This window comes from Homarus americanus, unplaced genomic scaffold, assembly GCF_018991925.1.
Source record: "Homarus americanus isolate GMGI-L3 unplaced genomic scaffold, GMGI_Hamer_2.0 scaffold45698, whole genome shotgun sequence".
NCBI classification, from domain to species: domain Eukaryota; kingdom Metazoa; phylum Arthropoda; class Malacostraca; order Decapoda; family Nephropidae; genus Homarus; species Homarus americanus.
Genome location: NW_024735554.1, coordinates 11,983,131 through 11,998,116, shown reverse-complemented (window position 1 = coordinate 11,998,116; position 14,986 = coordinate 11,983,131). Strand labels below are relative to the sequence as shown.

General features: G+C 39.0%; 1 protein-coding gene across 1 annotated transcript in view; it reads right to left on the bottom strand.

The window, feature by feature from the left end:
* The window catches only part of LOC121871346 (methylcrotonoyl-CoA carboxylase beta chain, mitochondrial-like), a 58,603-nt gene that overhangs the window by 29,222 nt on the left and 14,395 nt on the right, over nucleotides 1-14,986 (bottom strand). Inside the window, exons 5-8 of the mRNA XM_042373564.1 lie at nucleotides 14,630-14,744; nucleotides 8,694-8,838; nucleotides 4,975-5,123; nucleotides 3,560-3,695 (exon numbers count right to left, since the gene is read on the bottom strand). Coding sequence (XP_042229498.1) covers nucleotides 3,560-3,695; nucleotides 4,975-5,123; nucleotides 8,694-8,838; nucleotides 14,630-14,744 — 545 coding nt within the window. The remainder of the gene's footprint in view (nucleotides 1-3,559; nucleotides 3,696-4,974; nucleotides 5,124-8,693; nucleotides 8,839-14,629; nucleotides 14,745-14,986) is intronic.

Below are 14,986 nucleotides of genomic sequence, written 5' to 3'. Positions count from 1 at the left end.
CCACAACTCACCATCAACACCAACACCCACCATCACCACCAACACCTCACCACAGCCCACCATCACCACCAACACTCACCCAGCTCACCACCAACACTCACCATCACCACCAACACCATCATCACCACCAACACCTCACCATCACCACCAACACTTACCATCACCACCAACACTCACCATCACCACCTCATCACCACCAACACCTCATCATCACCACCAACACTCACCATCACCACCAACACTCACCATCACCACCAACAACACTCACCACCCACCACCAACACTCAATCACCACCAACACTCATCATCACCACCAACACCCACCATCACCACCAACACCCACCCACCAACACCCACCATCACCAACAACACTCACCATCACCACCAACACTTATCATCACCACCAACACCCACCACCACCATCACCACCAACACCTCACCATCACCACCAACACCACCATCACCACCAACACCTCACCACCACCACCAACACCACCATCACCACCAACACCCATCACCACCAACACTTACCATCACCACCAACACTCATCATCACCACCAACACTCACCATCACCACCAACACTCACCATCACCACCACCTCACCATCACCACCAACACCACCACCACCACCAACACCCACCCACCACCAACACCACCATCACCAACAACACTCTACCACCACCAACACCACCATCACCCCACCAACACCATCACCACCAACACTCACCACAACCACCATCACCACCAACACTCATCATCGCCAACACCCACCATCACCACCACCACCATCATCACCACCCAACACCACCACAACCCACCACCACCAACACTCACCACCAACACTCACCATCACACCACCAACACCCATCATCACCACCAACACTCACCATCACCACCAACACTCACCATCACCACCAACACCACCATCACCACCAACACCTCACCATCACCACCAACACTCATCATCACCACCAACACCCATCACCACCAACACCCACCACCACCAACAATCATCATCACCACCAACACCACCATCACCACCAACACCATCATCACCACCAACACCCATCATCACCACCAACACCTTACCATCACCACCAACACCATCATCACCACCATCACCACCAACACTCTACCATCACCACCAACACTCATCATCACAACCAACACTCATCATCACCACCAACACTCACCATCACCACCAACACTCACCATTACCACCAACACTCACCATCACCACCAACACCCACCATCACCACCAACACTCACCCACACCAACACTCCACCATCACCACCAACACCACCATCACCACCAACACTCCACCACCAACACTCATCATCACCACCAACACTCCATCACCATCACCACCAACACCCATCACCACCACCACTCATCACCACCAACACCTCATCACCAACAACACTTACTCACCACCAACACTCACCCATCACCAACCCATCACCACCCATCACCATCACCACCACCACCATCACCACCACCACCACCACCATCACCACCACACTCACCACAACTCACCATCACCACCAACACTCACCATCACCACTAACACTCACCATCACCACAAACACTCACCATCACCACAAACACTCATCATCACCCACCAACACTCACCACAACTCATCACTCACCACAACTCATCATCACCACCAACACTCACCATCCCCACCAACACTTACCATCACCACCAACATTCACCACCACTCACCACCATCACCACCAACACTCACCACAACTCACCATCACCACTCACCATAACTCATCATCACCACCAACACTCACCACAACTCATCATCACCACCAACACTCACCATCACCACCACCACTCACCACCACTCACCATCACCATCACTCACCATCACCAACACCACCGGTAACACCCCTACCACTTACCACCAATCAGTACTGTACAGTGCGTGTTATTAACATCTAAGAGCTGCTAAAGTAACTTTGTTTAATCTGCTAGCCCGCTGGCCACCACTCTCCTCACCCCAGTTTGAATGCGTTCCATTCTGTAAACACCAGTTGGTGGTGGTGAGTGTTGGTGGTGGTGACTAGTGAGTGTGGGTTGTTAGTGGAGATGGTGAGTGTTGGTGGGTGAATGATGAATAATATGACTGCTGCACTGCCAGGCACAAGTGAACAGCTGACTTGTATGTATGATGAATTTTCATAAAAAAAAAAAATCTTGTAAAAAATAACTTGGGTAAAAAATATTCACTATAATATGGAAAGCAGTCACATAAAAAGCGAGCATGTCAAGTAAATTGAATGCTACCGGGAATAATTTTTACACGAGGAGGAGAGCTCTGATTGGCTGCAAGAGTACATGGGTATGTCACTCTTAGTGGCAGAAAGACTGTAAACAAGCATGGCAGGTGGCAGCGAGTCCTGAGTGTTGACTTGTAACTTCTGCCTTGTATTATGGATTTTCATCTTTTATTCTTCTAGTAAAAAATAACTCCAAGAGAGGATCTAAGAGCCCTATAATGAATCAGTGTTATGCAGGGTTGGGCTAAATGGGGTATTACTGTAATTATTTATGATAATTTGGATACAAAAGGTCAGATATTTTTTTACTTTAGTGGACCTGAGTTCATAATATATGAACCTAGTCCAAACGGGTCAGAGGGTTCGTTAAAGCCGAGGTCCATTACAGACGGTGTCCATTATGTCAAGGGTTTCCTGTACAGAACATAAGAATGACCTCAAAATCCCATTTTATGATGACCTTATTTACTGCATCAAAAATTCTGTGGGTTTAACCCTAGGGTTCCTAGGAACCCTCCATTTGTGCAATTAAACTATGCTAAAAAATAAAATAAACCTTTAAAACTAGGGATATGAGCTCCCCTGGTTCATCCATAAATTGGGGGTTAGCACTGATGAACAGCTGCTGCTGTACCCTGTGACCCCAGCAGGCCAGAAAAAAGTCCTTGGGAACCCACTTGAACTATTTCATTTTCAATAAAGTATATATAATATAAAATTCAAATTCCATTTATAAATGGTAATTGTAACAGAGTTACTTAAATAAAGAACATTTATTTGAATACCTGTAATACCAATAAATTATAATACAGTAATTAATAATTTATTCTTTCATGTAAAATAAGTTTTAAATGAATATGGCTAGACAACTGTCTGAATTGGCAAGAAACCACACAGATGGCAGTACATGTGGTCAGTTACCATTACACTATGATGAGCAGGGTGTGTGTGTCTTAGATTAATACCATATTAATATTTTAGCATAACTTTAAAATGCAATATATTGTCCCATTTTCATATGGATTTAATATGAGTAAAGATGCTGAAACTAATTTTTGACTTGTAACAATACTAAGACAACTCTGCCTGACTTGTTCAGTACTGATGGTGTTAATATAAATTAATGAAGATATATACAGTACATGCCAAGTGACAAAAGGCATTTTTATGCCAAAGCATTTCATAAAGTTTTTATTCATATTTAACAAATCCCAGGAAGAGCCTGGAATTCACTTTAAGAATATACAGTACTGTACTGTATTCTTACCCTTCAACAAAAGCATATCCTGTAGTGAGGTTACTTCCATACTGCTGTTTAAATTCCCGAAATCTTCCACCATCCACGATCCTCCCAATTACTGCATACAATTTCTTCCGATCAATAGAATCTATACCGCTCAAAGCTGAAAGAGAGAAATATAAAGGGTTTTAAAGAGGACACCAAGGATACTTCTATGACTAGTACAAATCTGGGATGAAAGATTACATGGAAACTGGAGAGAGAGAAACTATGGTAAGACTCTATGAGGAAATCTGTTTGAAAATGTGTATCAAATAGCAAAGTGTACAGTCTAAAAAACAGGTATCTTCTCCACTTTGGCCGAAGAATAATGAAACCTGGAAGATTACAGCCCATTACACTGAAAGTGCAACCGTGACTACATCTGGTCAGTTGACATGTCTGAATAGATATACACTTCGAGTTGTTCAATGAATTATGGTTTGAAATAATGGACTTACTACTGTACAGGCATCCCCCGCGTTACGGAAGCCCGGGTTACGGAATTTCGCTCTTACGGAATTTGTAAATTATGACCAATAATTTCGCGTTACGGCCCATAAATCCGCTCTTACGGAAATTGGGGTAAATTTTAACAATTTAAAAAAAATCACAATATAAAATTATAATTTGTTGTTAAAAATTATAATTTGTTTGGTGTGGATTTCTTGGTGTTTGCTACCGCCAAGCGTGGCATCACCACGAGGAGTCAGTGTTTACATCCAGTGTGCACGCATGTTTCTCGCCCCAGCAGTTGGATTTAACTTTTACAAACATACAGTAAGTACAGTATAGTGCATTACCCTTATTCAAGATGACTGGAAAGAGGCCATCAAGTGAAAGTGACCGTAGTAGTGCAAAAACAAGCCGCAAAGGTATTACATTGGATATTAAACTTGGTGTTTTAAGAAGGTATATCATAAATTATTTAATGTACTGTATTGAATGTGTTTATAAATGTTTATTTTCATTAATAAAAGTGCTTGAATTACTTTTTTGGGGCCGAAAAAATTCCTTAGGAACGCATCTTCAGTTTTATAATGAAAGTCAATGGGAAAATAGGTTTCGCGTTACGGTCAATTTTCTGGGAACAGAACCCTTCCGTAAAGCGGGGGATGCCTGTATTCTAGTTATGGAATACAGACACATACAGTATACCCAATGATGAATGAGCATCAGAGAAAGTAAGTAATTTATGTAAATAGTGTAACTGGTCATCCCTTTCCAATGTTCAACAGACTTGCCAACTGTTTACGAGGTACAAAGATGCATGCATTGGATGGCTTAACTTTTCTGCGATGTATTTGTCAAAACTTGGGACTGTACAACATATATGCGAGACAAAAATCTGAGTTAAACACCAATAAAGTATTATTAAAAGATATAAGAGAACAAAGACTTACCATCTAATAAGTCAGGCTTCAACAGAGGTTCTTCCGAGTCCAACAATGTAGGAGAGAGGGGGTCAATGTTAAGTGTGGCAACAATGTCACGCACAATGTCAAAACCTTCTTCTTCTGTGCCAGCAAAGTAATCAGTAACACCACTGACACTATAGAAAATTAAAGAATATCACATGAAAGCAAACGACCAAATAAATTCTTCAGACAAGGTAAACTGCAAAAAACAATGCAGTACTTCCAATACCTATTGTATGTTTATTATATCCCCTAACTGGAAATGTACAAATACATATAACTGGCTTATTCAGTTACAGAAGAGTGGCCAAAATAGATGACTGTGACTTGATGTGTTCTTCTATCCCCAGTTATAAGTAAAAAAAAATTGCCACATAATTCTTCAAAAATTTGGATCTTGGTTTGTGTGCAGAAAACCAATATGACAAGAGCATTTTTATCATCATCTTCATTCTTTTACGATAATTTTCCATGCTTGCATGGATTAGCCTTGATTACCTGATGGCAACTCTTCATGTAGTGCATCTCTTGCGGACTTACTCATCAGGTTCTTAAAACTGAGGTTATTTCATACAGCCACTCCCCATGTTATTCTTGGCCACCTCTAGTTCCCCTCCCCTCCATATTTAGACCCAATCGGTTACCTTCATTCTTACGACATGCCCAAATCATCTCTATGCAAAACCTTGTTAATACTCTAAATACCCAGCTGCTCTCTCAGCTCTGAACAGGGTTTCCTATCTTTCAGTGTCACATTACACTTCCACCTCACAATTCTCACATCAGCTTACTCAAGCCTCCATATGTCGTCCTCTTTACTGCCCATGTTTCACAATTCTCACACCAGTTACATACATATTTCCTCTCACACAAAGAGAAGGTCCTTTTGCAGTCAATATAGGAAGCAACTCCCTAAACTTATTCCAAAATATATGAAGTTTACATTCAAAATATTCCCTGACCTGCAAGGAATCCAGAAATGTCAATTATATTATCCTAACTTTAGTCTGAGGTATTATTTATTACTAAAAGTTAAAATCTAGTTTTTTCACCCAACATTTTTCTGGTAGGGAGGGAAGGTGGGGGGTAGGGTTGGGGCCGACCGACCCAGCTGCCGTGAGTGTAGGGGGGGGAGGCAAGGTGGGGTACTTTGACAGATAGTGTCCTGAAGAATGTTTTTTTTTTTTATTAACTGAAGATATTTGTTTTAGCTCATAAAATTCATACAAATTACCCGGCCAGAATATAATTTACATTGCTGGAATTCTTACAATATGATGATCATTTTGAATATAAACATCATGGATTTTGCATTCGACATACAAATTTTAGATCTAATGTAATAATTTGGTTTACACAAAGCAAATATTTTATCTTTTGTGCAAAATATATGAAGTTTACATTCAAAATATTCCCTGACCTGCAAGGAATCCAGAAATGTCAATTATATTATCCTAACTTTAGTCTGAGGTATTATTTATTACTAAAAATTAAAAAGGAGTGTTTTCACCCAATCATTTCTCAGAGAGGTAGGAGCTAGTGAGGTGGGAAGAGGGGGAGTTGAGTCCATTATTTGAATGGACATTAACCTGGCGACTGTATTTCTCTTAAATATTAATTGTGTGAGCATACCATCATAAAATTTAGATGTTATTTTTACTACAACATAGGTATTGTCGGAAGAAGTGGAGTTTGGGGGTCGGGCCAGTCTCTATTGGAATTAATCCCATATGTTCTGTTGTTCACTTTACGCGGTTTTCACTTTCCGCGGTACCCTGTGGGTTCAATTGACCGAGTAAATCGGGGTACCACTGTACAGTATATGTAATTTCCATCATTTTCTTTTACTCTGTTACACGCACATATAATCACATATAATCGTTCAAACAGACTGTGAAGAAAACAAAATAAATATCATAAGGTTAAAAACATAAAGATAATAAACATTTCTTACTGAAAACTGGTCTCTGTAACCTAAGTACCAATTATTGTGAGTACAGTACTGGGTGTTCCTTGAGTACAATATTGAAGGTGACATTTAGTTGTGTGAAGATGAGTTAATTCCTGCCTCATAACTTATAGCCAAGTTCAGTGGAGTCGTGTATAAGTTCACTGTTGTTGTTCAGAAAATTAAAACTCACTACAGTCCTTGAGAAGTTTAAGTGAACAGACATTATTACTGTGAATTCTGACTTATTAATTACATTCCTAACTTGTGTAAGATATGACCCAAGTAATAATATACTGTACATCTATACTGTAGTCGATATTCGCAGGGATTTGGAACGAAAAAAGTGTCGTGATAAACAATTCCACAATAAGTGCCGTAAGTCAACTACCTTATGGGGAAAAAAAAACGGTTTCATCCCAAGATCCTAAGCTGCTCCCCCCATCTAAAAATAACTTTCTCCATAGGTGCAAAAAAGACATCCTTCTGAATTTCCGCAATATGAGTTGACAGACCTTGAGGAAAGTTTAGTATGGATTTTCATAATGTCTTCTTGTATCTTAAACCCAGTTTATCCCCCCCCCCCACCTCTTGGGATGGATTTGCCCAAAATACTGCACTGTGATTGGTTAGCTTTTAGTTCAACACACATTCACCCACAGAAAATTGGTAAGATTTTAAGTAAAATAATTCAAACAATGATAATGGCAATCCTCCCGGGAAGAGCGCAGGAGACAAGCACGCATTGCATATATAAAACTAACTCTCTCTCTCTCTCCATTATTTTGAAATCAAATTACAAATTAAAATCATATTTTTTCTATTATTTAATGTTTTATATTACACCATAAGCGGCTGATCATACTAGAATGTAATAATGAATAAATAAAACAAACTGGAAAATGCAGCGACAGCCAGTCCCACCCCCGCCCACTTCCAGCATGTTTGCACATGGTGTCATATCACGTACCCATTAGCTCTCATTAGGCCTGTATCATATCTGATTAGACCAATGTACAGTATCCCCATTGAAGACAATACAGTATATACAGTATGTTAATAATAAATAAGGTTATATATATATATATATATATATATATATATATATATATATATATATATATATATATATATATATATATATATATATATATATATATATATATATATATATATATATATATATATATATATATATATATATATATATATATCATGTAAATCCACAATGAAAACGTGGATAAGATAAATCTTGATAAAATCACACGGGAAGATGGAAACAACGGAGTACCTCCGTGTGATTTTATCAAGATATATATATATATATTTTTTTTTTATGAACTTTACTACTATATACAGTATCTTGACGAGTACAAGAAAGAGTACAACATTTTAATGACATCCTCCACCTTGTTGCATGACATTAAGGGGTGAGGAGGAGTTTATGTCCCAGAATTTGTTCAACTTTATGTTGTTTTTATTACGAGAGTGTTTCACATGCTACTTTTTGCTTCCCCAAGTGCAGGAATTATCAGAGATCAATATCAAAATATAAATAGGACAGATTAAATACTAAAGAAGTGTAGTTACTCTTTGGGTCTCTGTCTGCCAATCAATCAGCTGCCTTGCTACAAACTGACCCCAGGGCTCAGTTGTAAGCCTCAAGTGAACAGACTATAAGTACAGTACTGTATAGCCATAATATCATACCATTATGAATATCATAATATACCTGTAGTACTTCCTAATATAGTACCTGCAATGTACTGTGGCTCCACCTAGATCTTCTGCAGTAATTTCTTCTCCAGTGGCTGCCTTCACCAGGGGTGGCCCGCCCAGAAAGATGGTGCCAATACGGGTTACAATAGCTGCATCTTCACACATGGATGGTTGATAGGCTCCTTCAAAATACATAGTAAATAAATAAATTAAACAAAATTCTTCTTGAAATATGGAAATCAAGTAGCCTAATAAATGCTTGTTCTCATCTTAACATCTGGTGCTGCTCTCTAACTTGAATAAGCTTGACCACAGGAACTCAATTCAAACACCTTACCTGCATCTATGTCTCACTGTGTCTCCTAATTATTCTTTGGACTTCATCCTCAAAAATAATGCTTTACTTTCCTACAGCTTTCTAAAATAATGTACTCGTACAGTATTTTTTCAATTTAACAAACTAATACGAGCCACCCCTTTCCATTAAATTGAAATTTCCGCTAAATCGAATTTTCATTACTTTCGCTCAATTTAGCAAACTAGTTAAATTCAGCGCCAAATGCGCCACTTGGCGAGTGGGTTTTGTGTACATCAGCTCAGTCTGTATCCTGCCGCCTCAGTGTGTGTTGTTCACTGCTACCTCACAATCAACTAACTACAGTACAGTGCTTAGACATCATGCAGAAAGTCTATCAGAAGTCTCAGAAAGGAAGTGGTGTGGGGAACAAAGTCAAAAAAGTGCAGTTATCAATTGGAAAAAAGGTTTGGAAATAATAGATAAAAATTTAAAACAAACACCGAGCCCCCTAGTTTAGGGTAAGCCATGAATAAGGTTTCTAATGTTTTTATGTACATACATATCATGTGTCTGAGGTGTCTCCGTAGGTGTGAGTACATTAACGGAATTAATCTCAATTTAGCGAACTAGTTCACCAAATCAAGTAAAAAATAACAGAAAAAATTCCTTCTGCTAAATCTTGAGTTCGTTATATCGGATTCCGTTAAATCGAGAGTATACTGTAATTTATTATGGCAATGAATCAGTTATGACAGATTTTTGAGAAAACAGTGAATCCTATGAAGTACACCTAGACCCCGACTTACGACGGGGTTAGGGACCCAAATCCAGGTCGTAAGTCCAACATAGATAAAAAAAAAAAAAAAAAAAAAAATTTAATAAAAAATCTACAATGAAATACAGTACAGTAAAAGTAATGAATAATGATGAATGGATACAGTACAGTGAAAGTAATAAATAATAAGGAATGGATACAGTGTGACTGAGCACTTAACCTTTAATGTAGTCAGCTGAATGCACATGGGGCCCCCATAATTGTCTAATTATACATGGAGACTACATTAACTGGAAACGTTTCGGCATAGAAAATGCGTGTCATTTAAAAAAAAAAATAAAAAAAAAAAAAAAAATCTGCAGCGGTCGTAAGTCCCGACGGTCGTAAGTCCACGTAGTCGTAAGTCGGGGTCTAGGTGTACTGTACTCAGCTGAGCCATAGAAGAATAGAAAGAAAGAAAAATACACCAAAGGTGTTAACTGCTTCAGTGGAGTACCAAAGCCCTCCCCAATAGTTCTACAGTACAGCCCCCCCTCCCCCCCAAGTTCGCGATTTTTATTTTGCGGTTCTCTGTTATTCGCGGATGAAACCCTGGATGTACCCAAGAATGAAAGTGGGTACAGTAGAATGTCGATTTAAAGTGATTCAATTTAAGATTATTGATTTAAAGCGACACCCACATTTAAGGACAACGTTTTAATTTAAAGTGAATCCTTCCTATTTTGCGTCAGTCAGTTTGGCACATCATATTTTAAAATTCCGAACGTTTCTCTGGGGACGCTACATTGTCCTAAGGGCAAAGCTGTGTTGTATATGTAATCAAAATAATGTACTAAATGATTACTACAATTTTTGTCTAGTGCAAACTATAGCATGTTTATATTCAAATTAATCACTATCTTATAAGAATTCCAGCAATGTAAATTATATTCTCCCCAGTCACTTCTATGACATTTTATAAACAAAAAACCAAAACTCAATCTAAAGCTAAAGGACATAAATAAGCAAATAAATAATTCACCAGACCTTTGGCCCCCAACTGTCAAACGTGTCACTGTCACCTCCCCATCTTCCCAGCCAGGGTTGGGTGGTTATAGGCTTACAGTTTTTATCTTATATATTATCACAGACTTAAGTTAAGAGAATACAATTTGCATTGCTAGAATCCTTGCAAAACAGCGAATAATTTTAATATAAACGTCATATATTTTGCACAAGAGATAAAAAATTTTGCCATTTGTAATAAAATTAATTAGAACTAAAATTTGTATGCCTAATGCCAACTATAGCATGTATATATTCAAACTAATCACTATCTTATAAGAATTCCAGCAATGTTAATAATATTCTCCCATGTTAGTTCAGTGACATTTTATTAGAGAAAACTTAAAGTCACTCTTAAGGACATCCTTGACCACCGAAGGGTCAAGACGTACCTGGCGCTCCTCTCGGAGCAGCCAGGTCAACTGTTAAGTTAGCCCATACCAACCCCCTCCCCTGAACCCTCCTCCCCACCGGAATATCAACAAGTTCTCGCCAGAAGTTACAATTTCATTTAGGAAAGGAACGGAACCAGTGTTAAACAGAGGTGAACAGTGCTTAAGTCAGTGAGAACAACTCAACAGTAACAGTCGTACCCAAGTTAACCTTCACACAGTGAGGTCCCAGGTACCCAGTGATAACGGCCCGTGAGACCCAACAACAACCAACGATGTGTTAATCCGTCTACGATAGGAAGGCCTAAGACCAAACCTCACTCATATAACATCATCTGTGAGGGAATTACTACACCACATGTCCCTCATAACACCATATGTGAGGGAATTACTACACCACATCAAGTCCCTCATCACACCATCTGTGAGGGAATTACTACACCACGTGATTCTTTCATACTCATAACACCATCTGTCATCTGTGAGGTATTACTAATTACGTGTCTCATCTGTGCTCTACGAGTTTGCTGTTCAACACCTACATTAATCTGTGTGTTCACTGTATGTTCCTTTACCTTTCTCTAATGAAGGCTTTTGTTAAACCACCAATGTATGTAATAAGTCATTTATGTCCAATGTATATTTTCAGCCTTCGGGCTGCAGAATTTTTTTTTTTTTTTCAATGAACCGTTAATTATTATTATTATTATAAATTTATAAGCACTTGACCTTGGCATCAACTGTCAAACATATCACCTCACCTCCCCCCCCCCCATCTTCCCATCAGCTGTTCGCTAGTAAGCAGACCATTTCACGTCCCATTGTTTTAGCTGTGTTGATTTATGAGTGTTTGTTTTAACATAATACTACAAAAAACAATGTTTTGTTTATTCTAGGAGATGGGCTGAGGTGCATCTGGGTAGACTCTCAGTCTTTTTAGTATTTTGTGTTTCTCTCAAGTACCAAACTAAATTATTCCATTGAAACAACACTTTGATTCAGTGCAAATTCGGTTTAAAGCGACCACTCTTGGAACCTATCTCTTGTTATATCGAGGTTCTACTGTAGTTTTAAAGTTGTCGGCATTTTCGAGGCTGAGACAGGGAGTCATTCATTCTAGAGACAGTAATTTGCTTTACCTGTATTGTAAATAATAATAATAATAATAATTGACGGTTTATTGAAAAAGTTCTGCAGCCCGAAGGCTGAAAATATACATTGGACATAAATGACTTATTACTGTACATACATTGGTGGTTTAACAAAAGCCTTCATTAGAGAAAGGTAAAGGAACATACAGTGAACATACAGATTATTGTAGGTGTTGAACAGCAAACACGTAGTGTAGTAACTCCCTCCCAGATGGTGTTAGGAGGGACCTCACGTGGTGTAGTAGTGCCCTCACTGATGGTGTTATGAGGGGCCTCACGTGGTGTAGTTATTCCCTCACAGATGGTGTTATGAGGGGCCTCACGTGGTGTAGTAATTCCCTCACAGATGGTGTTATGAGGGACCTCACGTGGTGTAGTAATTCCCTCACAGATGGTGTTATGAGGGGCCTCACGTGGTGTAGTAATTCCTCACAGATGGTGTTATGAGGGACACGTGGTGTAGTAATTCCCTCACAGATGGTGTTATATGAGTGAGGTGTGGTCCCAGGCCTTCCTATCGTAGACGGATTAACACATCGCTGGTTGTTGGGTCTCACGGGCCGTTATCACTGGGTACCTGGGACCTCACTGTGTGAAGGTTAACTTGGGTATGACTGTTACTGTTGAGTTGTTCTCACTGACTTAAGCACTGTTCACCACTGTTCACCTCTGTTTAACACTGGTTCCATTCCTTTCCTAAATGAAATAATAACTTCTGGCGAGAACTTGATATTCCGGTGGGGAGGAGGGTTCAGGGGAGGGAGTTGGTATGGGCCAACGTAACAGTTGACCTGGCTGCTCCGAGAGGAGCGCCAGGTACGTCTTGACCCTTCGGTGGTCAAGGATGTGTGTGTATGTGTATGTGTGTGTAGACACACACACAAAACACATACAAATAATTAGTAATTGGAAAATCCTCTCACAAATAATCAGAAATAAATTTATTAAAAATATGACAGTCTACCCTCAAGTCTGTGCTTTATTACTTTTTAATAATGCACTAACTTGAGGGTAGACTGTCACATTTTTAATAAATTTGTTTCTGATTATTTGTGAGAGTATTTTCCAATTATTATTTATTTGTATGTGTTTTGTGTGTGTGTGTCTACACATACAACATATTGTATATACAATACAGGTAAATAAATAATTGTGGTAAGGGCAAAAACATAAAGGGAATATACATTTCTTTGTGCACAAGTAAAAAATGTACCCCCCCCCCAGTCCGCAAATAATATTCGTGGATTTGGCGATTCGCGGCCATTTTGAGAACCTAATCCCCACGAATATGGGGGGGCCCCTGTGCTATAAACACTATTATATACTGTACTAAATGTGTGGCCTCATGGGGGGGAGGGGGGGGGGGACATCTTACCTTCAAATTTGAGAATAAGTCTGACACTGCCTATTACAAAATTTTTGCAATCAAAATAATTAATTAACACCTCCAATAGCTAAGTCTTATTGTTTATGATACTGCAACAGCTCAGTAAAAAAAACTACAGGCATCCCCTGCGTTACGGAAGGGTTCCGTTCCCGGAAAATTGACCGTATCGCGAAATTCCGTAACGCGAAACCTATTTTCCCATTGACTTCCATTATAAAACTGGAGATGCATGCCAAAGGAATTTTTTCGGCCCAAAAAAAGTAATTCAAGCACTTTTATTAATGAAAATAAACATTTATAAACACAAACAATACAGTACATTAAATAATTTATGATATACCTTCTTAAAACACCAATTTAGGGGTTAATATTGCATAATATTGCATTATACAGCTATGTGTATGTTTATTTGAGTGCCCCGTCATAGGAGTCCGTTTTCTCTCACTTCAGCACTCCTGAGTCGTCCGTTTTCTCTTAATCTTAAGAGTGCACCAGAGACTATTATTTTTTAGTAGTGACACAGAATTTGATATTGCAACTGGGGTTGCAATTGTTGAGGCAACTTAGGTATGTCTGATTACAGTTGGAATATTCAAGACCCATTGTGAGTGATGTTTAAAGCTTCAACTGTCTTTATGGTTGGTAAAACTTGTCAATTCTGTTAGTCTGAATGGCATGTGTGAGGCCTTGTGTTTGTTAAAATTTACCCAAATTTCCGTAAGGGCGGATTTACGGGCCGTAACGCAAAATTATTGGCCATAATTTACAAATAACGTAAGAGCGAAATTCCGGAACCCGGGCTTCCGTAACGCGGGGGATGCCTGTATACTGTACAGTATAATATGATAATATGTATTGATAAACAAAGCAGACTGTCAGAGATAATGCATTAGATTATTAACATTCTAACATAAATTAAAGCTTACCTCCTGCAGTACAAGAACCACACACTATAGCTATCTGTGGTATCCCCGCTGCTGACATGATTGGTGGGTTGCGAAAGCAACGGCCACCATGATTTTTGTCAGCAAACAATTCAGACTGGAACATAAAATCATAATAACTCAAAAAGCTAATAAACTGACACAGACATACATCATGCTCATATTTTATCTACCCTGCTACATACTGTACAGTAATATATCGCCATTAGCCAGAATCCCTCAAACCCAGAACTCTCCGATAGCCGGAAATGAAATTTTCTTGGAAAATTGTTCCCAAAGCTGGAATTTCCCAGAAAATTCCAGCTTTCGGAACAATTTTCGAGGGGCACATTTTCCTGA